Source organism: Alosa sapidissima, chromosome 5 (genome assembly GCF_018492685.1).
Source record: "Alosa sapidissima isolate fAloSap1 chromosome 5, fAloSap1.pri, whole genome shotgun sequence".
Lineage (NCBI taxonomy): Eukaryota > Metazoa > Chordata > Actinopteri > Clupeiformes > Clupeidae > Alosa > Alosa sapidissima.
The window spans coordinates 16,127,144-16,154,198 of record NC_055961.1 but is presented as its reverse complement, the minus strand read 5'-3'; the positions used below and the strand labels follow the sequence as shown (position 1 = coordinate 16,154,198).

Here is a 27,055-nt window from a genome sequence, read left to right as displayed (position 1 = left end):
GAATATGATTTATGTACTTCACTATATACCATTCCATACACAGCCCCACTGACATAAATTTATTTTGTGAAATACAAAGATGGAGTAAGTGAAGATGACGTGGTAACTGAAGGCCCAAATTCCCAAAACCAGACAACAGCTGCCCAAACTGGAAATGCTGGTAAGGACATTGGGTCATTTGTGGCTTCATTTGAATATGATTTATGTACTTCACTATATACCATTCCATACACAGCCCCACTGACATAAATTTATTTTGTGAAATACAAAGATGGAGCAAGTGAAGATGACCTGGTAACTGAAGCCCCAAATTCCCAAAACCAGACTACGTCATATGCTGCAGGTGGAGTAACTGTTACTGGCAATCAAATCCTACGGGGGTAGTTGCTAACGTAGCCTGAACAAACTTCTATTAGGGAAAACCATTGGGGTCACTTTAAATTATGCCACCACCTACATCATTCCCAAATTATACTATGGTCTAAAATGAGCCGGCTGTTTTTGTGTAGGGTCCCAGGATGGTCCAAGTGAAGATGCTGAGGTTACCATGCCGACACCAAATGTCCAAAACCAGACCACCTCAGACCACACTGTAGGAACTGGTAAGGCTCGCTGGCTGTTGAAGGGCAGTGTGTCCCTGTCCTGCTTACAACTGCAGTTGGGAATAATCTGTTTATGACTCGGTTTGGTTCTGAAACTAACTGGATCCTCCATGACTTTCTCCTTGTTTTCTCATGTGGTATCCCAAGATGGTGCAAGTGAGGATGCTTTTGTGTTAACTACTGTACTGAACCTGCATAATGAGACTACTGCTGCCCAAGATGGGACCACGGTTACTGGTATTTGCTGATTTGGCTTTTTGACATGTTTCTGTGAGATTTCAATTTTATTGATACATCTGGGATTTGAAACTTGACCAAGACATGATGCTCTACAGTACATTAGTATCTGATTTAGATTTGTGGAATTTCTCCCCATCCATCATGACAATCTCTAGCTTCTTTAGCGCTGGTCTTCTGAGACTTGTGGATTGTAGATGTGTGAATTCAGTTCATTAGCCCCACTAGTGCTCTGTACCACACAAGGAAGGAGTCCCTTTGGTTGACTGATTTTAGAGCAATGGTGCAGAAACTGGGCACTGTGGGCTGGCTTGGTTGTATGGTTCATATCTTAGCCCAGCAGGTCTCTTATATAATAATCAGTGCCAGTAGTGTCACAAACCTCTGGTGGTTATCAACCCCATGTTGGAGCGCAATAGCATTTGTAAACTTGCTCACCAATTATTATTTTAATACTTTATTATCCCTGTCTCCTACTGTGCTGCATACTCTGCTCCCTAACAAACTGCTCAGACTTAACCTCTGGCTGATGGAGCTCCCCCAGTCATCTTGTATTTGTCTCCTGTGAATTGTAGATGGCAGGCTATATAACAACTTGTGCAGTTTGTTAGCCCAACTACTGCTGTACAAGGAATGATTTTGGTTTGAACCTTTTTGGAGCTGAAATGGAACATTGTGGGCTGGCCTGGTTCATATTTCAGGCTGTAGCATTCTTAGATCAACCAATAGTCATAACAAATGTCTAGTTGACCAGTCCCAGATTGAAGCAATGGCATATGGTAAGGAGTTCTGAAATGTAAGTAAAATGTAACTTGTCTTTTTTTACCAATCCCTGTAGACTCCCATGATTCTGCCTAACCCATTCCTGATGTGACCATTCGGAATGCTATGCCTGATGGAACTACTCATCATTTTCATATTGAAAGCAATAAAGACCAGACTTTTTAATCCAATATTGTCTTTCCTGTTTGTTTTTGTTTTTTTTTGAAAGTGGGAGTTGTGATTGTCTTGTCTGATTTGGCGGTAAAGCTGAATAGAAGACCTCATTAACTTTCCTGTTACATTTACGTTTAATTTTGTAATGTGTTAGCCTAACTAAAAGGGAAGTTGGTCCAGTTAATTATACAATTGGTGGATATTGGGTCCGTGTAACGCTTATCAGTTAGATTTTCTAAACACAAACGGACATTTGGAAAAACAGAAATGGATTCAAATATCCAATTTCATTTTTTCCGCCTTGACAAATTAAATTGGATCTTGGAACTGTTTTTCTTCAGAGGATCAGAAATTTAGAAAATGACAAAATTGCATCTGGGCTCCAATTATTCAGTACTGCAATGATATTCTCTCCCTCGTTCCACATAACTAGCCAACCAATCTTGGAAATGTGCCCTGGTTAGAGATGGTTTCTATGTAGCGGTAAAATAAATGAAAGCAGGCTGGGCTACCTGCCCACTAAGTTTCATGCAGCCTGGTCTTTCAGTGTGTTGAATTTGACACAATTACTGAAAGGGGGGAGGGGGCTGACTAGCTTAGAGTAGAGATCCTGGCCACAAAGTTATCGAAGTAAGGACTGAGTGGCTGCTCACTGTAGATTATAATTGACATTTTGGCAAACAGCCTTCATCCAGGCTGTAAGGCTGTTTGCCTTTAAACAGTTTTATATTTGTAGCCTATGGAAGTTCAACCACATAGGACACAAAGGAGTTGGGATTCTTTCTTTAAGTTTATTCACCAGTGTGTAGGTAGCAGCTAGTAACCAGAAATAGTCTCTGGCATTCAACCAAAATACGTTAGCATGAATTGGTAATGTTGATGATGAAGAAATCGGAAATGCAGATGTTTTGCTCTACACACTTTTGTCCTCTGCCTTCTAGTGGATACTGTGATCTTTGGTGCGTTTGGTAAGACGACCCAGAGCTAACTTGCAATAAAACTGGCCATAGGTAGTTAGCTTTAATTAACACCCGGATCTCCTTATATGGGCAAAGATGGCAGCTTTGGTTCCTTTAGAGGGAGTTAAGTTATTTAGAGACGGGTGACCGTCGCAGGAAGTGCATCATAACAAAGAGACGCCAGACCCTCTTGTATCAGCTGTACTCGGTGATACTGCAGACTCGTAAAATTAGTTAGAACATAAGGCAGAAAAAAGACAAGTTTCCTCATGCTGCTTCCTTATGTTGGAATGTGCAAAAAATTACAATCAAGCCTAGCCTACAGAAAACACTTAATTGATGTGATATAATGATAACTTGTTAAATGTATGCCTACAAAGGTTTATTAAACATCATAGTCATTTATTTCGTCAGTCATCATGTTCATGTTAATGAATAGGAAGGACACTTAAACCATAGCCATAAACCAAAATATCTGCCGTGAGTCCCTATGCGTGAGTCACGAGCTCCTCCCAGCTGACTCTGGCAGATCACATGGACAGTCAGTCGCGATCGGTTATTTAATAAATAAATGTGAATTATGAATAATAATAAAACGCTTCTACCTAATATGACTATTTTCTATATAAACTGTAAAAGAAAATATGTGTTTTCCTGCTGTATTCTCCATAAAGAGTAAAGTAAATGATGTACTTATTTCTGGAATTGACGTCACTTCCTGGACTCGTCTGAGGCTGGTCTGAGGTCTCTCAATGACTTAACCCCTACTATTTTTATAGGCGAACTTCAGAGGTCTGTTGAACCATAGATATACATAATACAGGCTAGATGTCTCGTCCGCGCTGCTGGCCAATAGAGGTTGACGTCCGCACCTGGAGGCTCACTCATAGGCCTAACATTGTGTTTCAATGGTGCATACTTTTTAAACAACCATAACTTGCTCAATTTTCTACCGATTTTCAAACGGTTTGGTTTGTTATAAACGTCAGAGATGTAGTTATGACACTGCATACTTATAAATAATAATAAAAACTTCAACATGTTCAAGTATCCAGATTATAGCTACGTTAATAATGTTTGTAAGAAACCAAACCGTTTGTAAATCTGTCAAGATTTCAGCGAGATAAGAGTATTTGTGTTTGTGCAGATCAATCACCTTACATCAGGTACCACAGAGCCCACCAGATAGCTTGCCTGTGACAAGATGGCCGACGGTGATGCCGTTAGAGACTCCGCCATAAGAGTGTTTTCACACTTGGTCCCTTTCAGCCTTCTAAACGAACTCAGATTGACGACTTTTTTGTGCATAATGTGAGGGGGCCTGCACTGAATTAGAAAGTTTGATTGGCTGACATGTTGACTGACAGTTAGAGGATCTTTGCAATAACTTCAGATCAGAATTCATTAAAAATGTATATATATATTACATATTTCATATTTTTTTTATATGAAACAAAATCACCACACCAGTATCTATCAATCTATCTATCTAGCTAATTTCTGCCATTTTTAGGGGACAACTGTTCATATCATTCTCCCGTTTATGCATCTCATTAACTTTTGTTTTGCATGCATTACCCATTGTTGATGACACACCCTTGGTGCGGTTCAAAACTGGTTGGTTCACTAGATAGCACCAGTTCTGGACCGCACAAGATACCACTAGATAGCACCAAGGTTTAAAGAATTCGGAACGCCACTGGTTCAAGAATGCGTGCTCTGTGTAGGTCGATAAATGGCCTATGTGAAAACACCCTAAGTTAGTGCAAGATGTTTAGCACCTGCGACAAAACTGTGTAGAGCAAAACGTCTGCATTTCCAATTTCTTCGTCCCTGTGAGAGTTTAACAGGTGCGATTATTCAAAATCCCCATGTTATTTTCCTATAGAAAAAAATCTCAAGATACCGGATCTCCTTATTTGGGCAAAGATGGTAGCTTTTTTGTAGGTGAACTTCATAGGTCTATTAATGTCTGGCCACACCCCAGAGACACTGGCACGCATCACTAAACAATGCACACCTGGAACTCATTTGATTCTAATTATCACTGAATTGAGCATGAGGGCATCCTGCCTTTATAAGCCTCCATAATGCCAGCTTGAAATCATCCTTTCCATTGTTGTTTAGTGATCCAACATGGCAGTACTGGCAAAAGTTGTCGCTGTGTGGTTTCTCATTGCTACTGTTAGTAATGGTGAGTGGTGTTAAGTATCTTTTGGCAGTTGTATTGTGTCTTTTAAATCCCACTTAAATCATGATTTCTTTTGCTCATCTGAGCAGTCTTCTGTCTTCCAAAGAGGGATGTTGTGGAGAAAGGTGCCCATGTGGTTGATGTTACAACACCAAATCCCAACAACCAGACCCAAACCGGAGATAATGGTGAGTATTTCTGTAGTGCTCCTATAGTCTTACAAGCTGGTTGTGTTGAACTCAAATGTCTAAACTTGAATGGAATCCCCAGGTGGTGCAAGTGAAGATGTTCAATCAGCCACTCCAGCACCTAATCCCCAGAATCAGACAGATGCTGCACAAACTGAAGTTACTGGTAAGGATAATGGGTTATTTTTGCCTTCATTTTATATTTGTTATACGTGACCATATACCAATCCCATCACCCAACTGAAATGCATTTATTTTGTGAAATACAAAGATGGAGCAAGTGAAGATGACGTGGTAACTGAAGGCCCAAATTCCCAAAACCAGACAACAGCTGCCCAAACTGGAAATGCTGGTAAGGACATTGGGTCATTTGAATATGATTTATGTACTTCACTATATACCATTCCATACACAGCCCCACTGACATAAATTTATTTTGTGAAATACAAAGATGGAGTAAGTGAAGATGACGTGGTAACTGAAGGCCCAAATTCCCAAAACCAGACAACAGCTGCCCAAACTGGAAATGCTGGTAAGGACATTGGGTCATTTGTGGCTTCATTTGAATATGATTTATGTACTTCACTATATACCATTCCATACACAGCCCCACTGACATAAATTTATTTTGTGAAATACAAAGATGGAGTAAGTGAAGATGACGTGGTAACTGAAGGCCCAAATTCCCAAAACCAGACAACAGCTGCCCAAACTGGAAATGCTGGTAAGGACATTGGGTCATTTGTGGCTTCATTTGAATATGATTTATGTACTTCACTATATACCATTCCATACACAGCCCCACTGACATAAATTTATTTTGTGAAATACAAAGATGGAGTAAGTGAAGATGACGTGGTAACTGAAGGCCCAAATTCCCAAAACCAGACAACAGCTGCCCAAACTGGAAATGCTGGTAAGGACATTGGGTCATTTGTGGCTTCATTTGAATATGATTTATGTACTTCACTATATACCATTCCATACACAGCCCCACTGACATAAATTTATTTTGTGAAATACAAAGATGGAGTAAGTGAAGATGACGTGGTAACTGAAGGCCCAAATTCCCAAAACCAGACAACAGCTGCCCAAACTGGAAATGCTGGTAAGGACATTGGGTCATTTGTGGCTTCATTTGAATATGATTTATGTACTTCACTATATACCATTCCATACACAGCCCCACTGACATAAATTTATTTTGTGAAATACAAAGATGGAGTAAGTGAAGATGACGTGGTAACTGAAGGCCCAAATTCCCAAAACCAGACAACAGCTGCCCAAACTGGAAATGCTGGTAAGGACATTGGGTCATTTGTGGCTTCATTTGAATATGATTTATGTACTTCACTATATACCATTCCATACACAGCCCCACTGACATAAATTTATTTTGTGAAATACAAAGATGGAGTAAGTGAAGATGACGTGGTAACTGAAGGCCCAAATTCCCAAAACCAGACAACAGCTGCCCAAACTGGAAATGCTGGTAAGGACATTGGGTCATTTGAATATGATTTATGTACTTCACTATATACCATTCCATACACAGCCCCACTGACATACATTTATTTTGTGAAATACAAAGATGGAGCAAGTGAAGATGACCTGGTAACTGAAGCCCCAAATTCCCAAAACCAGACTACGTCATATGCTGCAGGTGGAGTAACTGTTACTGGCAATCAAATCCTACGGGGGTAGTTGCTAACATAGCCTGAACAAACTTCTATTAGGGAAAACCATTGGGGTCACTTTAAATTATGCCACCACCTACATCATTCCCAAATTATACTATGGTCTAAAATGAGCCGGCTGTTTTTGTGTAGGGTCCCAGGATGGTCCAAGTGAAGATGCTGAGGTTACCATGCCGACACCAAATGTCCAAAACCAGACCACCTCAGACCACACTGTAGGAACTGGTAAGGCTCGCTGGCTGTTGAAGGGCAGTGTGTCCCTGTCCTGCTTACAACTGCAGTTGGGAATAATCTGTTTATGACTCGGTTTGGTTCTGAAACTAACTGGATCCTCCATGACTTTCTCCTTGTTTTCTCATGTGGTATCCCAAGATGGTGCAAGTGAGGATGCTTTTGTGTTAACTACTGTACTGAACCTGCATAATGAGACTACTGCTGCCCAAGATGGGACCACGGTTACTGGTATTTGCTGATTTGGCTTTTTGACATGTTTCTGTGAGATTTCAATTTTATTGATACATCTGGGATTTGAAACTTGACCAAGACATGATGCTCTACAGTACATTAGTATCTGATTTAGATTTGTGGAATTTCTCCCCATCCATCATGACAATCTCTAGCTTCTTTAGCGCTGGTCTTCTGAGACTTGTGGATTGTAGATGTGTGAATTCAGTTCATTAGCCCCACTAGTGCTCTGTACCACACAAGGAAGGAGTCCCTTTGGTTGACTGATTTTAGAGCAATGGTGCAGAAACTGGGCACTGTGGGCTGGCTTGGTTGTATGGTTCATATCTTAGCCCAGCAGGTCTCTTATATAATAATCAGTGCCAGTAGTGTCACAAACCTCTGGTGGTTATCAACCCCATGTTGGAGCGCAATAGCATTTGTAAACTTGCTCACCAATTATTATTTTAATACTTTATTATCCCTGTCTCCTACTGTGCTGCATACTCTGCTCCCTAACAAACTGCTCAGACTTAACCTCTGGCTGATGGAGCTCCCCCAGTCATCTTGTATTTGTCTCCTGTGAATTGTAGATGGCAGGCTATATAACAACTTGTGCAGTTTGTTAGCCCAACTACTGCTGTACAAGGAATGATTTTGGTTTGAACCTTTTTGGAGCTGAAATGGAACATTGTGGGCTGGCCTGGTTCATATTTCAGGCTGTAGCATTCTTAGATCAACCAATAGTCATAACAAATGTCTAGTTGACCAGTCCCAGATTGAAGCAATGGCATATGGTAAGGAGTTCTGAAATGTAAGTAAAATGTAACTTGTCTTTTTTTACCAATCCCTGTAGACTCCCATGATTCTGCCTAACCCATTCCTGATGTGACCATTCGGAATGCTATGCCTGATGGAACTACTCATCATTTTCATATTGAAAGCAATAAAGACCAGACTTTTTAATCCAATATTGTCTTTCCTGTTTGTTTTTGTTTTTTTTTGAAAGTGGGAGTTGTGATTGTCTTGTCTGATTTGGCGGTAAAGCTGAATAGAAGACCTCATTAACTTTCCTGTTACATTTACGTTTAATTTTGTAATGTGTTAGCCTAACTAAAAGGGAAGTTGGTCCAGTTAATTATACAATTGGTGGATATTGGGTCCGTGTAACGCTTATCAGTTAGATTTTCTAAACACAAACGGACATTTGGAAAAACAGAAATGGATTCAAATATCCAATTTCATTTTTTCCGCCTTGACAAATTAAATTGGATCTTGGAACTGTTTTTCTGTTTTTATTCAGAGGATCAGAAATTTAGAAAATGACAAAATTGCATCTGGGCTCCAATTATTCAGTACTGCAATGATATTCTCTCCCTCGTTCCACATAACTAGCCAACCAATCTTGGAAATGTGCCCTGGTTAGAGATGGTTTCTATGTAGCGGTAAAATAAATGAAAGCAGGCTGGGCTACCTGCCCACTAAGTTTCATGCAGCCTGGTCTTTCAGTGTGTTGAATTTGACACAATTACTGAAAGGGGGGAGGGGGCTGACTAGCTTAGAGTAGAGATCCTGGCCACAAAGTTATCGAAGTAAGGACTGAGTGGCTGCTCACTGTAGATTATAATTGACATTTTGGCAAACAGCCTTCATCCAGGCTGTAAGGCTGTTTGCCTTTAAACAGTTTTATATTTGTAGCCTATGGAAGTTCAACCACATAGGACACAAAGGAGTTAGGATTCTTTCTTTAAGTTTATTCACCAGTGTGTAGGTAGCAGCTAGTAACCAGAAATAGTCTCTGGCATTCAACCAAAATACGTTAGCATGAATTGGTAATGTTGATGATGAAGAAATCGGAAATGCAGATGTTTTGCTCTACACACTTTTGTCCTCTGCCTTCTAGTGGATACTGTGATCTTTGGTGCGTTTGGTAAGACGACCCAGAGCTAACTTGCAATAAAACTGGCCATAGGTAGTTAGCTTTAATTAACACCCGGATCTCCTTATATGGGCAAAGATGGCAGCTTTGGTTCCTTTAGAGGGAGTTTTAGAGACGGGTGACCGTCGCAGGAAGTGCATCATAACAAAGAGACGCCAGACCCTCTTGTATCAGCTGTACTCGGTGATACTGCAGACTCGTAAAATTAGTTAGAACATAAGGCAGAAAAAAGACAAGTTTCCTCATGCTGCTTCCTTATGTTGGAATGTGCAAAAAATTACAATCAAGCCTAGCCTACAGAAAACACTTAATTGATGTGATATAATGATAACTTGTTAAATGTATGCCTACAAAGGTTTATTAAACATCATAGTCATTTATTTCGTCAGTCATCATGTTCATGTTAATGAATAGGAAGGACACTTAAACCATAGCCATAAACCAAAATATCTGCCGTGAGTCCCTATGCGTGAGTCACGAGCTCCTCCCAGCTGACTCTGGCAGATCACATGGACAGTCAGTCGCGATCGGTTATTTAATTAATAAATAAATGTGAATTATGAATAATAATAAAACGCTTCTACCTAATATGACTATTTTCTATATAAACTGTAAAAGAAAATATGTGTTTTCCTGCTGTATTCTCCATAAAGAGTAAAGTAAATGATGTACTTATTTCTGGAATTGACGTCACTTCCTGGACTCGTCTGAGGCTGGTCTGAGGTCTCTCAATGACTTAACCCCTACTATTTTTATAGGCGAACTTCAGAGGTCTGTTGAACCATAGATATACATAATACAGGCTAGATGTCTCGTCCGCGCTGCTGGCCAATAGAGGTTGACGTCCGCACCTGGAGGCTCACTCATAGGCCTAACATTGTGTTTCAATGGTGCATACTTTTTAAACAACCATAACTTGCTCAATTTTCTACCGATTTTCAAACGGTTTGGTTTGTTATAAACGTCAGAGATGTAGTTATGACACTGCATACTTATAAATAATAATAAAAACTTCAACATGTTCAAGTATCCAGATTATAGCTACGTTAATAATGTTTGTAAGAAACCAAACCGTTTGTAAATCTGTCAAGATTTCAGCGAGATAAGAGTATTTGTGTTTGTGCAGATCAATCACCTTACATCAGGTACCACAGAGCCCACCAGATAGCTTGCCTGTGACAAGATGGCCGACGGTGATGCCGTTAGAGACTCCGCCATAAGAGTGTTTTCACACTTGGTCCCTTTCAGCCTTCTAAACGAACTCAGATTGACGACTTTTTTGTGCATAATGTGAGGGGGCCTGCACTGAATTAGAAAGTTTGATTGGCTGACATGTTGACTGACAGTTAGAGGACCTTTGCAATAACTTCAGATCAGAATTCATTAAAAATGTATATATATATTACATATTTCATATTTTTTATATATGAAACAAAATCACCACACCAGTATCTATCAATCTATCTATCTAGCTAATTTCTGCCATTTTTAGGGGACAACTGTTCATATCATTCTCCCGTTTATGCATCTCATTAACTTTTGTTTTGCATGCAATACCCATTGTTGATGACACACCCTTGGTGCGGTTCAAAACTGGTTGGTTCACTAGATAGCACCAGTTCTGGACCTCACAAGATACCACTAGATAGCACCAAGGTTTAAAGAATTCGGAACGCCACTGGTTCAAGAATGCGTGCTCTGTGTAGGTCGATAAATGGCCTATGTGAAAACACCCTAAGTTAGTGCAAGATGTTTAGCACCTGCGACAAAACTGTGTAGAGCAAAACGTCTGCATTTCCAATTTCTTCGTCCCTGTGAGAGTTTAACAGGTGCGATTATTCAAAATCCCCATGTTATTTTCCTATAGAAAAAAATCTCAAGATACCGGATCTCCTTATTTGGGCAAAGATGGTAGCTTTTTTGTAGGTGAACTTCATAGGTCTATTAATGTCTGGCCACACCCCAGAGACACTGGCACGCATCACTAAACAATGCACACCTGGAACTCATTTGATTCTAATTATCACTGAATTGAGCATGAGGGCGTCCTGCCTTTATAAGCCTCCATAATGCCAGCTTGAAATCATCCTTTCCATTGTTGTTTAGTGATCCAACATGGCAGTACTGGCAAAAGTTGTCGCTGTGTGGTTTCTCATTGCTACTGTTAGTAATGGTGAGTGGTGTTAAGTATCTTTTGGCAGTTGTATTGTGTCTTTTAAATCCCACTTAAATCATGATTTCTTTTGCTCATCTGAGCAGTCTTCTGTCTTCCAAAGAGGGATGTTGTGGAGAAAGGTGCCCATGTGGTTGATGTTACAACACCAAATCCCAACAACCAGACCCAAACCGGAGATAATGGTGAGTATTTCTGTAGTGCTCCTATAGTCTTACAAGCTGGTTGTGTTGAACTCAAATGTCTAAACTTGAATGGAATCCCCAGGTGGTGCAAGTGAAGATGTTCAATCAGCCACTCCAGCACCTAATCCCCAGAATCAGACAGATGCTGCACAAACTGAAGTTACTGGTAAGGATAATGGGTTATTTTTGCCTTCATTTTATATTTGTTATACGTGACCATATACCAATCCCATCACCCAACTGAAATGCATTTATTTTGTGAAATACAAAGATGGAGCAAGTGAAGATGACGTGGTAACTGAAGGCCCAAATTCCCAAAACCAGACAACAGCTGCCCAAACTGGAAATGCTGGTAAGGACATTGGGTCATTTGAATATGATTTATGTACTTCACTATATACCATTCCATACACAGCCCCACTGACATAAATTTATTTTGTGAAATACAAAGATGGAGTAAGTGAAGATGACGTGGTAACTGAAGGCCCAAATTCCCAAAACCAGACAACAGCTGCCCAAACTGGAAATGCTGGTAAGGACATTGGGTCATTTGTGGCTTCATTTGAATATGATTTATGTACTTCACTATATACCATTCCATACACAGCCCCACTGACATAAATTTATTTTGTGAAATACAAAGATGGAGTAAGTGAAGATGACGTGGTAACTGAAGGCCCAAATTCCCAAAACCAGACAACAGCTGCCCAAACTGGAAATGCTGGTAAGGACATTGGGTCATTTGTGGCTTCATTTGAATATGATTTATGTACTTCACTATATACCATTCCATACACAGCCCCACTGACATAAATTTATTTTGTGAAATACAAAGATGGAGTAAGTGAAGATGACGTGGTAACTGAAGGCCCAAATTCCCAAAACCAGACAACAGCTGCCCAAACTGGAAATGCTGGTAAGGACATTGGGTCATTTGTGGCTTCATTTGAATATGATTTATGTACTTCACTATATACCATTCCATACACAGCCCCACTGACATAAATTTATTTTGTGAAATACAAAGATGGAGTAAGTGAAGATGACGTGGTAACTGAAGGCCCAAATTCCCAAAACCAGACAACAGCTGCCCAAACTGGAAATGCTGGTAAGGACATTGGGTCATTTGAATATGATTTATGTACTTCACTATATACCATTCCATACACAGCCCCACTGACATACATTTATTTTGTGAAATACAAAGATGGAGTAAGTGAAGATGACGTGGTAACTGAAGGCCCAAATTCCCAAAACCAGACAACAGCTGCCCAAACTGGAAATGCTGGTAAGGACATTGGGTCATTTGTGGCTTCATTTGAATATGATTTATGTACTTCACTATATACCATTCCATACACAGCCCCACTGACATAAATTTATTTTGTGAAATACAAAGATGGAGTAAGTGAAGATGACGTGGTAACTGAAGGCCCAAATTCCCAAAACCAGACAACAGCTGCCCAAACTGGAAATGCTGGTAAGGACATTGGGTCATTTGTGGCTTCATTTGAATATGATTTATGTACTTCACTATATACCATTCCATACACAGCCCCACTGACATAAATTTATTTTGTGAAATACAAAGATGGAGTAAGTGAAGATGACGTGGTAACTGAAGGCCCAAATTCCCAAAACCAGACAACAGCTGCCCAAACTGGAAATGCTGGTAAGGACATTGGGTCATTTGTGGCTTCATTTGAATATGATTTATGTACTTCACTATATACCATTCCATACACAGCCCCACTGACATAAATTTATTTTGTGAAATACAAAGATGGAGTAAGTGAAGATGACGTGGTAACTGAAGGCCCAAATTCCCAAAACCAGACAACAGCTGCCCAAACTGGAAATGCTGGTAAGGACATTGGGTCATTTGTGGCTTCATTTGAATATGATTTATGTACTTCACTATATACCATTCCATACACAGCCCCACTGACATAAATTTATTTTGTGAAATACAAAGATGGAGTAAGTGAAGATGACGTGGTAACTGAAGGCCCAAATTCCCAAAACCAGACAACAGCTGCCCAAACTGGAAATGCTGGTAAGGACATTGGGTCATTTGTGGCTTCATTTGAATATGATTTATGTACTTCACTATATACCATTCCATACACAGCCCCACTGACATAAATTTATTTTGTGAAATACAAAGATGGAGTAAGTGAAGATGACGTGGTAACTGAAGGCCCAAATTCCCAAAACCAGACAACAGCTGCCCAAACTGGAAATGCTGGTAAGGACATTGGGTCATTTGAATATGATTTATGTACTTCACTATATACCATTCCATACACAGCCCCACTGACATAAATTTATTTTGTGAAATACAAAGATGGAGCAAGTGAAGATGACCTGGTAACTGAAGCCCCAAATTCCCAAAACCAGACTACGTCATATGCTGCAGGTGGAGTAACTGTTACTGGCAATCAAATCCTACGGGGGTAGTTGCTAACATAGCCTGAACAAACTTCTATTAGGGAAAACCATTGGGGTCACTTTAAATTATGCCACCACCTACATCATTCCCAAATTATACTATGGTCTAAAATGAGCCGGCTGTTTTTGTGTAGGGTCCCAGGATGGTCCAAGTGAAGATGCTGAGGTTACCATGCCGACACCAAATGTCCAAAACCAGACCACCTCAGACCACACTGTAGGAACTGGTAAGGCTCGCTGGCTGTTGAAGGGCAGTGTGTCCCTGTCCTGCTTACAACTGCAGTTGGGAATAATCTGTTTATGACTCGGTTTGGTTCTGAAACTAACTGGATCCTCCATGACTTTCTCCTTGTTTTCTCATGTGGTATCCCAAGATGGTGCAAGTGAGGATGCTTTTGTGTTAACTACTGTACTGAACCTGCATAATGAGACTACTGCTGCCCAAGATGGGACCACGGTTACTGGTATTTGCTGATTTGGCTTTTTGACATGTTTCTGTGAGATTTCAATTTTATTGATACATCTGGGATTTGAAACTTGACCAAGACATGATGCTCTACAGTACATTAGTATCTGATTTAGATTTGTGGAATTTCTCCCCATCCATCATGACAATCTCTAGCTTCTTTAGCGCTGGTCTTCTGAGACTTGTGGATTGTAGATGTGTGAATTCAGTTCATTAGCCCCACTAGTGCTCTGTACCACACAAGGAAGGAGTCCCTTTGGTTGACTGATTTTAGAGCAATGGTGCAGAAACTGGGCACTGTGGGCTGGCTTGGTTGTATGGTTCATATCTTAGCCCAGCAGGTCTCTTATATAATAATCAGTGCCAGTAGTGTCACAAACCTCTGGTGGTTATCAACCCCATGTTGGAGCGCAATAGCATTTGTAAACTTGCTCACCAATTATTATTTTAATACTTTATTATCCCTGTCTCCTACTGTGCTGCATACTCTGCTCCCTAACAAACTGCTCAGACTTAACCTCTGGCTGATGGAGCTCCCCCAGTCATCTTGTATTTGTCTCCTGTGAATTGTAGATGGCAGGCTATATAACAACTTGTGCAGTTTGTTAGCCCAACTACTGCTGTACAAGGAATGATTTTGGTTTGAACCTTTTTGGAGCTGAAATGGAACATTGTGGGCTGGCCTGGTTCATATTTCAGGCTGTAGCATTCTTAGATCAACCAATAGTCATAACAAATGTCTAGTTGACCAGTCCCAGATTGAAGCAATGGCATATGGTAAGGAGTTCTGAAATGTAAGTAAAATGTAACTTGTCTTTTTTTACCAATCCCTGTAGACTCCCATGATTCTGCCTAACCCATTCCTGATGTGACCATTCGGAATGCTATGCCTGATGGAACTACTCATCATTTTCATATTGAAAGCAATAAAGACCAGACTTTTTAATCCAATATTGTCTTTCCTGTTTGTTTTTGTTTTTTTTTGAAAGTGGGAGTTGTGATTGTCTTGTCTGATTTGGCGGTAAAGCTGAATAGAAGACCTCATTAACTTTCCTGTTACATTTACGTTTAATTTTGTAATGTGTTAGCCTAACTAAAAGGGAAGTTGGTCCAGTTAATTATACAATTGGTGGATATTGGGTCCGTGTAACGCTTATCAGTTAGATTTTCTAAACACAAACGGACATTTGGAAAAACAGAAATGGATTCAAATATCCAATTTCATTTTTTCCGCCTTGACAAATTAAATTGGATCTTGGAACTGTTTTTCTGTTTTTATTCAGAGGATCAGAAATTTAGAAAATGACAAAATTGCATCTGGGCTCCAATTATTCAGTACTGCAATGATATTCTCTCCCTCGTTCCACATAACTAGCCAACCAATCTTGGAAATGTGCCCTGGTTAGAGATGGTTTCTATGTAGCGGTAAAATAAATGAAAGCAGGCTGGGCTACCTGCCCACTAAGTTTCATGCAGCCTGGTCTTTCAGTGTGTTGAATTTGACACAATTACTGAAAGGGGGGAGGGGGCTGACTAGCTTAGAGTAGAGATCCTGGCCACAAAGTTATCGAAGTAAGGACTGAGTGGCTGCTCACTGTAGATTATAATTGACATTTTGGCAAACAGCCTTCATCCAGGCTGTAAGGCTGTTTGCCTTTAAACAGTTTTATATTTGTAGCCTATGGAAGTTCAACCACATAGGACACAAAGGAGTTAGGATTCTTTCTTTAAGTTTATTCACCAGTGTGTAGGTAGCAGCTAGTAACCAGAAATAGTCTCTGGCATTCAACCAAAATACGTTAGCATGAATTGGTAATGTTGATGATGAAGAAATCGGAAATGCAGATGTTTTGCTCTACACACTTTTGTCCTCTGCCTTCTAGTGGATACTGTGATCTTTGGTGCGTTTGGTAAGACGACCCAGAGCTAACTTGCAATAAAACTGGCCATAGGTAGTTAGCTTTAATTAACACCCGGATCTCCTTATATGGGCAAAGATGGCAGCTTTGGTTCCTTTAGAGGGAGTTAAGTTATTTAGAGACGGGTGACCGTCGCAGGAAGTGCATCATAACAAAGAGACGCCAGACCCTCTTGTATCAGCTGTACTCGGTGATACTGCAGACTCGTAAAATTAGTTAGAACATAAGGCAGAAAAAAGACAAGTTTCCTCATGCTGCTTCCTTATGTTGGAATGTGCAAAAAATTACAATCAAGCCTAGCCTACAGAAAACACTTAATTGATGTGATATAATGATAACTTGTTAAATGTATGCCTACAAAGGTTTATTAAACATCATAGTCATTTATTTCGTCAGTCATCATGTTCATGTTAATGAATAGGAAGGACACTTAAACCATAGCCATAAACCAAAATATCTGCCGTGAGTCCCTATGCGTGAGTCACGAGCTCCTCCCAGCTGACTCTGGCAGATCACATGGACAGTCAGTCGCGATCGGTTATTTAATAAATAAATGTGAATTATGAATAATAATAAAACGCTTCTACCTAATATGACTATTTTCTATATAAACTGTAAAAGAAAATATGTGTTTTCCTGCTGTATTCTCCATAAAGAGTAAAGTAAATGATGTACTTATTTCTGGAATTGACGTCACTTCCTGGACTCGTCTGAGGCTGGTCTGAGGTCTCTCAATGACTTAACCCCTACTATTTTTATAGGCGAACTTCAGAGGTCTGTTGAACCATAGATATACATAATACAGGCTAGATGTCTCGTCCGCGCTGCTGGCCAATAGAGGTTGACGTCCGCACCTGGAGGCTCACTCATAGGCCTAACATTGTGTTTCAATGGTGCATACTTTTTAAACAACCATAACTTGCTCAATTTTCTACCGATTTTCAAACGGTTTGGTTTGTTATAAACGTCAGAGATGTAGTTATGACACTGCATACTTATAAATAATAATAAAAACTTCAACATGTTCAAGTATCCAGATTATAGCTACGTTAATAATGTTTGTAAGAAACCAAACCGTTTGTAAATCTGTCAAGATTTCAGCGAGATAAGAGTATTTGTGTTTGTGCAGATCAATCACCTTACATCAGGTACCACAGAGCCCACCAGATAGCTTGCCTGTGACAAGATGGCCGACGGTGATGCCGTTAGAGACTCCGCCATAAGAGTGTTTTCACACTTGGTCCCTTTCAGCCTTCTAAACGAACTCAGATTGACGACTTTTTTGTGCATAATGTGAGGGGGCCTGCACTGAATTAGAAAGTTTGATTGGCTGACATGTTGACTGACAGTTAGAGGATCTTTGCAATAACTTCAGATCAGAATTCATTAAAAATGTATATATATATTACATATTTCATATTTTTTATATATGAAACAAAATCACCACACCAGTATCTATCAATCTATCTATCTAGCTAATTTCTGCCATTTTTAGGGGACAACTGTTCATATCATTCTCCCGTTTATGCATCTCATTAACTTTTGTTTTGCATGCAATACCCATTGTTGATGACACACCCTTGGTGCGGTTCAAAACTGGTTGGTTCACTAGATAGCACCAGTTCTGGACCTCACAAGATACCACTAGATAGCACCAAGGTTTAAAGAATTCGGAACGCCACTGGTTCAAGAATGCGTGCTCTGTGTAGGTCGATAAATGGCCTATGTGAAAACACCCTAAGTTAGTGCAAGATGTTTAGCACCTGCGACAAAACTGTGTAGAGCAAAACGTCTGCATTTCCAATTTCTTCGTCCCTGTGAGAGTTTAACAGGTGCGATTATTCAAAATCCCCATGTTATTTTCCTATAGAAAAAAATCTCAAGATACCGGATCTCCTTATTTGGGCAAAGATGGTAGCTTTTTTGTAGGTGAACTTCATAGGTCTATTAATGTCTGGCCACACCCCAGAGACACTGGCACGCATCACTAAACAATGCACACCTGGAACTCATTTGATTCTAATTATCACTGAATTGAGCATGAGGGCGTCCTGCCTTTATAAGCCTCCATAATGCCAGCTTGAAATCATCCTTTCCATTGTTGTTTAGTGATCCAACATGGCAGTACTGGCAAAAGTTGTCGCTGTGTGGTTTCTCATTGCTACTGTTAGTAATGGTGAGTGGTGTTAAGTATCTATTGGCAGTTGTATTGTGTCTTTTAAATCCCACTTAAATCATGATTTCTTTTGCTCATCTGAGCAGTCTTCTGTCTTCCAAAGAGGGATGTTGTGGAGAAAGGTGCCCATGTGGTTGATGTTACAACACCAAATCCCAACAACCAGACCCAAACCGGAGATAATGGTGAGTATTTCTGTAGTGCTCCTATAGTCTTACAAGCTGGTTGTGTTGAACTCAAATGTCTAAACTTGAATGGAATCCCCAGGTGGTGCAAGTGAAGATGTTCAATCAGCCACTCCAGCACCTAATCCCCAGAATCAGACAGATGCTGCACAAACTGAAGTTACTGGTAAGGATAATGGGTTATTTTTGCCTTCATTTTATATTTGTTATACGTGACCATATACCAATCCCATCACCCAACTGAAATGCATTTATTTTGTGAAATACAAAGATGGAGCAAGTGAAGATGACGTGGTAACTGAAGGCCCAAATTCCCAAAACCAGACAACAGCTGCCCAAACTGGAAATGCTGGTAAGGACATTGGGTCATTTGAATATGATTTATGTACTTCACTATATACCATTCCATACACAGCCCCACTGACATAAATTTATTTTGTGAAATACAAAGATGGAGTAAGTGAAGATGACGTGGTAACTGAAGGCCCAAATTCCCAAAACCAGACAACAGCTGCCCAAACTGGAAATGCTGGTAAGGACATTGGGTCATTTGTGGCTTCATTTGAATATGATTTATGTACTTCACTATATACCATTCCATACACAGCCCCACTGACATAAATTTATTTTGTGAAATACAAAGATGGAGTAAGTGAAGATGACGTGGTAACTGAAGGCCCAAATTCCCAAAACCAGACAACAGCTGCCCAAACTGGAAATGCTGGTAAGGACATTGGGTCATTTGTGGCTTCATTTGAATATGATTTATGTACTTCACTATATACCATTCCATACACAGCCCCACTGACATAAATTTATTTTGTGAAATACAAAGATGGAGTAAGTGAAGATGACGTGGTAACTGAAGGCCCAAATTCCCAAAACCAGACAACAGCTGCCCAAACTGGAAATGCTGGTAAGGACATTGGGTCATTTGTGGCTTCATTTGAATATGATTTATGTACTTCACTATATACCATTCCATACACAGCCCCACTGACATAAATTTATTTTGTGAAATACAAAGATGGAGTAAGTGAAGATGACGTGGTAACTGAAGGCCCAAATTCCCAAAACCAGACAACAGCTGCCCAAACTGGAAATGCTGGTAAGGACATTGGGTCATTTGAATATGATTTATGTACTTCACTATATACCATTCCATACACAGCCCCACTGACATAAATTTATTTTGTGAAATACAAAGATGGAGTAAGTGAAGATGACGTGGTAACTGAAGGCCCAAATTCCCAAAACCAGACAACAGCTGCCCAAACTGGAAATGCTGGTAAGGACATTGGGTCATTTGTGGCTTCATTTGAATATGATTTATGTACTTCACTATATACCATTCCATACACAGCCCCACTGACATAAATTTATTTTGTGAAATACAAAGATGGAGCAAGTGAAGATGACCTGGTAACTGAAGCCCCAAATTCCCAAAACCAGACTACGTCATATGCTGCAGGTGGAGTAACTGTTACTGGCAATCAAATCCTACGGGGGTAGTTGCTAACATAGCCTGAACAAACTTCTATTAGGGAAAACCATTGGGGTCACTTTAAATTATGCCACCACCTACATCATTCCCAAATTATACTATGGTCTAAAATGAGCCGGCTGTTTTTGTGTAGGGTCCCAGGATGGTCCAAGTGAAGATGCTGAGGTTACCATGCCGACACCAAATGTCCAAAACCAGACCACCTCAGACCACACTGTAGGAACTGGTAAGGCTCGCTGGCTGTTGAAGGGCAGTGTGTCCCTGTCCTGCTTACAACTGCAGTTGGGAATAATCTGTTTATGACTCGGTTTGGTTCTGAAACTAACTGGATCCTCCATGACTTTCTCCTTGTTTTCTCATGTGGTATCCCAAGATGGTGCAAGTGAGGATGCTTTTGTGTTAACTACTGTACTGAACCTGCATAATGAGACTACTGCTGCCCAAGATGGGACCACGGTTACTGGTATTTGCTGATTTGGCTTTTTGACATGTTTCTGTGAGATTTCAATTTTATTGATACATCTGGGATTTGAAACTTGACCAAGACATGATGCTCTACAGTACATTAGTATCTGATTTAGATTTGTGGAATTTCTCCCCATCCATCATGACAATCTCTAGCTTCTTTAGCGCTGGTCTTCTGAGACTTGTGGATTGTAGATGTGTGAATTCAGTTCATTAGCCCCACTAGTGCTCTGTACCACACAAGGAAGGAGTCCCTTTGGTTGACTGATTTTAGAGCAATGGTGCAGAAACTGGGCACTGTGGGCTGGCTTGGTTGTATGGTTCATATCTTAGCCCAGCAGGTCTCTTATATAATAATCAGTGCCAGTAGTGTCACAAACCTCTGGTGGTTATCAACCCCATGTTGGAGCGCAATAGCATTTGTAAACTTGCTCACCAATTATTATTTTAATACTTTATTATCCCTGTCTCCTACTGTGCTGCATACTCTGCTCCCTAACAAACTGCTCAGACTTAACCTCTGGCTGATGGAGCTCCCCCAGTCATCTTGTATTTGTCTCCTGTGAATTGTAGATGGCAGGCTATATAACAACTTGTGCAGTTTGTTAGCCCAACTACTGCTGTACAAGGAATGATTTTGGTTTGAACCTTTTTGGAGCTGAAATGGAACATTGTGGGCTGGCCTGGTTCATATTTCAGGCTGTAGCATTCTTAGATCAACCAATAGTCATAACAAATGTCTAGTTGACCAGTCCCAGATTGAAGCAATGGCATATGGTAAGGAGTTCTGAAATGTAAGTAAAATGTAACTTGTCTTTTTTTACCAATCCCTGTAGACTCCCATGATTCTGCCTAACCCATTCCTGATGTGACCATTCGGAATGCTATGCCTGATGGAACTACTCATCATTTTCATATTGAAAGCAATAAAGACCAGACTTTTTAATCCAATATTGTCTTTCCTGTTTGTTTTTGTTTTTTTTTTGAAAGTGGGAGTTGTGATTGTCTTGTCTGATTTGGCGGTAAAGCTGAATAGAAGACCTCATTAACTTTCCTGTTACATTTACGTTTAATTTTGTAATGTGTTAGCCTAACTAAAAGGGAAGTTGGTCCAGTTAATTATACAATTGGTGGATATTGGGTCCGTGTAACGCTTATCAGTTAGATTTTCTAAACACAAACGGACATTTGGAAAAACAGAAATGGATTCAAATATCCAATTTCATTTTTTCCGCCTTGACAAATTAAATTGGATCTTGGAACTGTTTTTCTGTTTTTATTCAGAGGATCAGAAATTTAGAAAATGACAAAATTGCATCTGGGCTCCAATTATTCAGTACTGCAATGATATTCTCTCCCTCGTTCCACATAACTAGCCAACCAATCTTGGAAATGTGCCCTGGTTAGAGATGGTTTCTATGTAGCGGTAAAATAAATGAAAGCAGGCTGGGCTACCTGCCCACTAAGTTTCATGCAGCCTGGTCTTTCAGTGTGTTGAATTTGACACAATTACTGAAAGGGGGGAGGGGGCTGACTAGCTTAGAGTAGAGATCCTGGCCACAAAGTTATCGAAGTAAGGACTGAGTGGCTGCTCACTGTAGATTATAATTGACATTTTGGCAAACAGCCTTCATCCAGGCTGTAAGGCTGTTTGCCTTTAAACAGTTTTATATTTGTAGCCTATGGAAGTTCAACCACATAGGACACAAAGGAGTTAGGATTCTTTCTTTAAGTTTATTCACCAGTGTGTAGGTAGCAGCTAGTAACCAGAAATAGTCTCTGGCATTCAACCAAAATACGTTAGCATGAATTGGTAATGTTGATGATGAAGAAATCGGAAATGCAGATGTTTTGCTCTACACACTTTTGTCCTCTGCCTTCTAGTGGATACTGTGATCTTTGGTGCGTTTGGTAAGACGACCCAGAGCTAACTTGCAATAAAACTGGCCATAGGTAGTTAGCTTTAATTAACACCCGGATCTCCTTATATGGGCAAAGATGGCAGCTTTGGTTCCTTTAGAGGGAGTTAAGTTATTTAGAGACGGGTGACCGTCGCAGGAAGTGCATCATAACAAAGAGACGCCAGACCCTCTTGTATCAGCTGTACTCGGTGATACTGCAGACTCGTAAAATTAGTTAGAACATAAGGCAGAAAAAAGACAAGTTTCCTCATGCTGCTTCCTTATGTTGGAATGTGCAAAAAATTACAATCAAGCCTAGCCTACAGAAAACACTTAATTGATGTGATATAATGATAACTTGTTAAATGTATGCCTACAAAGGTTTATTAAACATCATAGTCATTTATTTCGTCAGTCATCATGTTCATGTTAATGAATAGGAAGGACACTTAAACCATAGCCATAAACCAAAATATCTGCCGTGAGTCCCTATGCGTGAGTCACGAGCTCCTCCCAGCTGACTCTGGCAGATCACATGGACAGTCAGTCGCGATCGGTTATTTAATAAATAAATGTGAATTATGAATAATAATAAAACGCTTCTACCTAATATGACTATTTTCTATATAAACTGTAAAAGAAAATATGTGTTTTCCTGCTGTATTCTCCATAAAGAGTAAAGTAAATGATGTACTTATTTCTGGAATTGACGTCACTTCCTGGACTCGTCTGAGGCTGGTCTGAGGTCTCTCAATGACTTAACCCCTACTATTTTTATAGGCGAACTTCAGAGGTCTGTTGAACCATAGATATACATAATACAGGCTAGATGTCTCGTCCGCGCTGCTGGCCAATAGAGGTTGACGTCCGCACCTGGAGGCTCACTCATAGGCCTAACATTGTGTTTCAATGGTGCATACTTTTTAAACAACCATAACTTGCTCAATTTTCTACCGATTTTCAAACGGTTTGGTTTGTTATAAACGTCAGAGATGTAGTTATGACACTGCATACTTATAAATAATAATAAAAACTTCAACATGTTCAAGTATCCAGATTATAGCTACGTTAATAATGTTTGTAAGAAACCAAACCGTTTGTAAATCTGTCAAGATTTCAGCGAGATAAGAGTATTTGTGTTTGTGCAGATCAATCACCTTACATCAGGTACCACAGAGCCCACCAGATAGCTTGCCTGTGACAAGATGGCCGACGGTGATGCCGTTAGAGACTCCGCCATAAGAGTGTTTTCACACTTGGTCCCTTTCAGCCTTCTAAACGAACTCAGATTGACGACTTTTTTGTGCATAATGTGAGGGGGCCTGCACTGAATTAGAAAGTTTGATTGGCTGACATGTTGACTGACAGTTAGAGGATCTTTGCAATAACTTCAGATCAGAATTCATTAAAAATGTATATATATATTACATATGTCATATTTTTTTTATATGAAACAAAATCACCACACCAGTATCTATCAATCTATCTATCTAGCTAATTTCTGCCATTTTTAGGGGACAACTGTTCATATCATTCTCCCGTTTATGCATCTCATTAACTTTTGTTTTGCATGCAATACCCATTGTTGATGACACACCCTTGGTGCGGTTCAAAACTGGTTGGTTCACTAGATAGCACCAGTTCTGGACCGCACAAGATACCACTAGATAGCACCAAGGTTTAAAGAATTCGGAACGCCACTGGTTCAAGAATGCGTGCTCTGTGTAGGTCGATAAATGGCCTATGTGAAAACACCCTAAGTTAGTGCAAGATGTTTAGCACCTGCGACAAAACTGTGTAGAGCAAAACGTCTGCATTTCCAATTTCTTCGTCCCTGTGAGAGTTTAACAGGTGCGATTATTCAAAATCCCCATGTTATTTTCCTATAGAAAAAAATCTCAAGATACCGGATCTCCTTATTTGGGCAAAGATGGTAGCTTTTTTGTAGGTGAACTTCATAGGTCTATTAATGTCTGGCCACACCCCAGAGACACTGGCACGCATCACTAAACAATGCACACCTGGAACTCATTTGATTCTAATTATCACTGAATTGAGCATGAGGGCGTCCTGCCTTTATAAGCCTCCATAATGCCAGCTTGAAATCATCCTTTCCATTGTTGTTTAGTGATCCAACATGGCAGTACTGGCAAAAGTTGTCGCTGTGTGGTTTCTCATTGCTACTGTTAGTAATGGTGAGTGGTGTTAAGTATCTTTTGGCAGTTGTATTGTGTCTTTTAAATCCCACTTAAATCATGATTTCTTTTGCTCATCTGAGCAGTCTTCTGTCTTCCAAAGAGGGATGTTGTGGAGAAAGGTGCCCATGTGGTTGATGTTACAACACCAAATCCCAACAACCAGACCCAAACCGGAGATAATGGTGAGTATTTCTGTAGTGCTCCTATAGTCTTACAAGCTGGTTGTGTTGAACTCAAATGTCTAAACTTGAATGGAATCCCCAGGTGGTGCAAGTGAAGATGTTCAATCAGCCACTCCAGCACCTAATCCCCAGAATCAGACAGATGCTGCACAAACTGAAGTTACTGGTAAGGATAATGGGTTATTTTTGCCTTCATTTTATATTTGTTATACGTGACCATATACCAATCCCATCACCCAACTGAAATGCATTTATTTTGTGAAATACAAAGATGGAGCAAGTGAAGATGACGTGGTAACTGAAGGCCCAAATTCCCAAAACCAGACAACAGCTGCCCAAACTGGAAATGCTGGTAAGGACATTGGGTCATTTGTGGCTTCATTTGAATATGATTTATGTACTTCACTATATACCATTCCATACACAGCCCCACTGACATAAATTTATTTTGTGAAATACAAAGATGGAGTAAGTGAAGATGACGTGGTAACTGAAGGCCCAAATTCCCAAAACCAGACAACAGCTGCCCAAACTGGAAATGCTGGTAAGGACATTGGGTCATTTGTGGCTTCATTTGAATATGATTTATGTACTTCACTATATACCATTCCATACACAGCCCCACTGACATAAATTTATTTTGTGAAATACAAAGATGGAGTAAGTGAAGATGACGTGGTAACTGAAGGCCCAAATTCCCAAAACCAGACAACAGCTGCCCAAACTGGAAATGCTGGTAAGGACATTGGGTCATTTGTGGCTTCATTTGAATATGATTTATGTACTTCACTATATACCATTCCATACACAGCCCCACTGACATAAATTTATTTTGTGAAATACAAAGATGGAGTAAGTGAAGATGACGTGGTAACTGAAGGCCCAAATTCCCAAAACCAGACAACAGCTGCCCAAACTGGAAATGCTGGTAAGGACATTGGGTCATTTGAATATGATTTATGTACTTCACTATATACCATTCCATACACAGCCCCACTGACATAAATTTATTTTGTGAAATACAAAGATGGAGTAAGTGAAGATGACGTGGTAACTGAAGGCCCAAATTCCCAAAACCAGACAACAGCTGCCCAAACTGGAAATGCTGGTAAGGACATTGGGTCATTTGAATATGATTTATGTACTTCACTATATACCATTCCATACACAGCCCCACTGACATAAATTTATTTTGTGAAATACAAAGATGGAGTAAGTGAAGATGACGTGGTAACTGAAGGCCCAAATTCCCAAAACCAGACAACAGCTGCCCAAACTGGAAATGCTGGTAAGGACATTGGGTCATTTGTGGCTTCATTTGAATATGATTTATGTACTTCACTATATACCATTCCATACACAGCCCCACTGACATAAATTTATTTTGTGAAATACAAAGATGGAGCAAGTGAAGATGACCTGGTAACTGAAGCCCCAAATTCCCAAAACCAGACTACGTCATATGCTGCAGGTGGAGTAACTGTTACTGGCAATCAAATCCTACGGGGGTAGTTGCTAACATAGCCTGAACAAACTTCTATTAGGGAAAACCATTGGGGTCACTTTAAATTATGCCACCACCTACATCATTCCCAAATTATACTATGGTCTAAAATGAGCCGGCTGTTTTTGTGTAGGGTCCCAGGATGGTCCAAGTGAAGATGCTGAGGTTACCATGCCGACACCAAATGTCCAAAACCAGACCACCTCAGACCACACTGTAGGAACTGGTAAGGCTCGCTGGCTGTTGAAGGGCAGTGTGTCCCTGTCCTGCTTACAACTGCAGTTGGGAATAATCTGTTTATGACTCGGTTTGGTTCTGAAACTAACTGGATCCTCCATGACTTTCTCCTTGTTTTCTCATGTGGTATCCCAAGATGGTGCAAGTGAGGATGCTTTTGTGTTAACTACTGTACTGAACCTGCATAATGAGACTACTGCTGCCCAAGATGGGACCACGGTTACTGGTATTTGCTGATTTGGCTTTTTGACATGTTTCTGTGAGATTTCAATTTTATTGATACATCTGGGATTTGAAACTTGACCAAGACATGATG

The 27,055-nt window shown here is 40.1% G+C and overlaps 1 protein-coding gene across 39 annotated transcripts in view; it reads left to right on the top strand.

Moving 5' to 3' along the window:
* LOC121709859 (cell wall protein IFF6-like) overlaps window positions 1-27,055 on the top strand; it is a 63,529-nt gene that overhangs the window by 30,490 nt on the left and 5,984 nt on the right. For 23 of the 39 annotated variants that reach the window (XM_042093526.1, XM_042093525.1, XM_042093522.1 and 20 more), the window contains 31 exons: window positions 80-160; window positions 5,385-5,465; window positions 5,565-5,645; window positions 5,757-5,837; window positions 5,949-6,029; window positions 6,141-6,221; window positions 6,333-6,413; window positions 6,525-6,605; window positions 11,823-11,903; window positions 12,003-12,083; window positions 12,195-12,275; window positions 12,387-12,467; window positions 12,579-12,659; window positions 12,759-12,839; window positions 12,951-13,031; window positions 13,143-13,223; window positions 13,335-13,415; window positions 13,527-13,607; window positions 13,719-13,799; window positions 19,020-19,100; window positions 19,200-19,280; window positions 19,392-19,472; window positions 19,584-19,664; window positions 19,776-19,856; window positions 19,956-20,036; window positions 25,270-25,350; window positions 25,462-25,542; window positions 25,654-25,734; window positions 25,846-25,926; window positions 26,026-26,106; window positions 26,206-26,286. In XM_042093526.1, the coding sequence (XP_041949460.1) occupies window positions 80-160; window positions 5,385-5,465; window positions 5,565-5,645; window positions 5,757-5,837; window positions 5,949-6,029; window positions 6,141-6,221; window positions 6,333-6,413; window positions 6,525-6,605; window positions 11,823-11,903; window positions 12,003-12,083; window positions 12,195-12,275; window positions 12,387-12,467; window positions 12,579-12,659; window positions 12,759-12,839; window positions 12,951-13,031; window positions 13,143-13,223; window positions 13,335-13,415; window positions 13,527-13,607; window positions 13,719-13,799; window positions 19,020-19,100; window positions 19,200-19,280; window positions 19,392-19,472; window positions 19,584-19,664; window positions 19,776-19,856; window positions 19,956-20,036; window positions 25,270-25,350; window positions 25,462-25,542; window positions 25,654-25,734; window positions 25,846-25,926; window positions 26,026-26,106; window positions 26,206-26,286 (2,511 nt within the window). Of the gene's footprint in view, window positions 1-79; window positions 161-4,795; window positions 4,929-5,014; window positions 5,114-5,195; window positions 5,280-5,384; window positions 5,466-5,564; window positions 5,646-5,756; window positions 5,838-5,948; window positions 6,030-6,140; window positions 6,222-6,332; window positions 6,414-6,524; window positions 6,606-11,822; window positions 11,904-12,002; window positions 12,084-12,194; window positions 12,276-12,386; window positions 12,468-12,578; window positions 12,660-12,758; window positions 12,840-12,950; window positions 13,032-13,142; window positions 13,224-13,334; window positions 13,416-13,526; window positions 13,608-13,718; window positions 13,800-19,019; window positions 19,101-19,199; window positions 19,281-19,391; window positions 19,473-19,583; window positions 19,665-19,775; window positions 19,857-19,955; window positions 20,037-20,147; window positions 20,220-20,385; window positions 20,479-20,625; window positions 20,716-21,553; window positions 21,669-25,269; window positions 25,351-25,461; window positions 25,543-25,653; window positions 25,735-25,845; window positions 25,927-26,025; window positions 26,107-26,205; window positions 26,287-26,397; window positions 26,470-26,635; window positions 26,729-26,875; window positions 26,966-27,055 lie in introns of those variants that run through there. The other 16 variants (XM_042093531.1, XM_042093555.1, XM_042093537.1 and 13 more) reach the window with 16 other exon arrangements.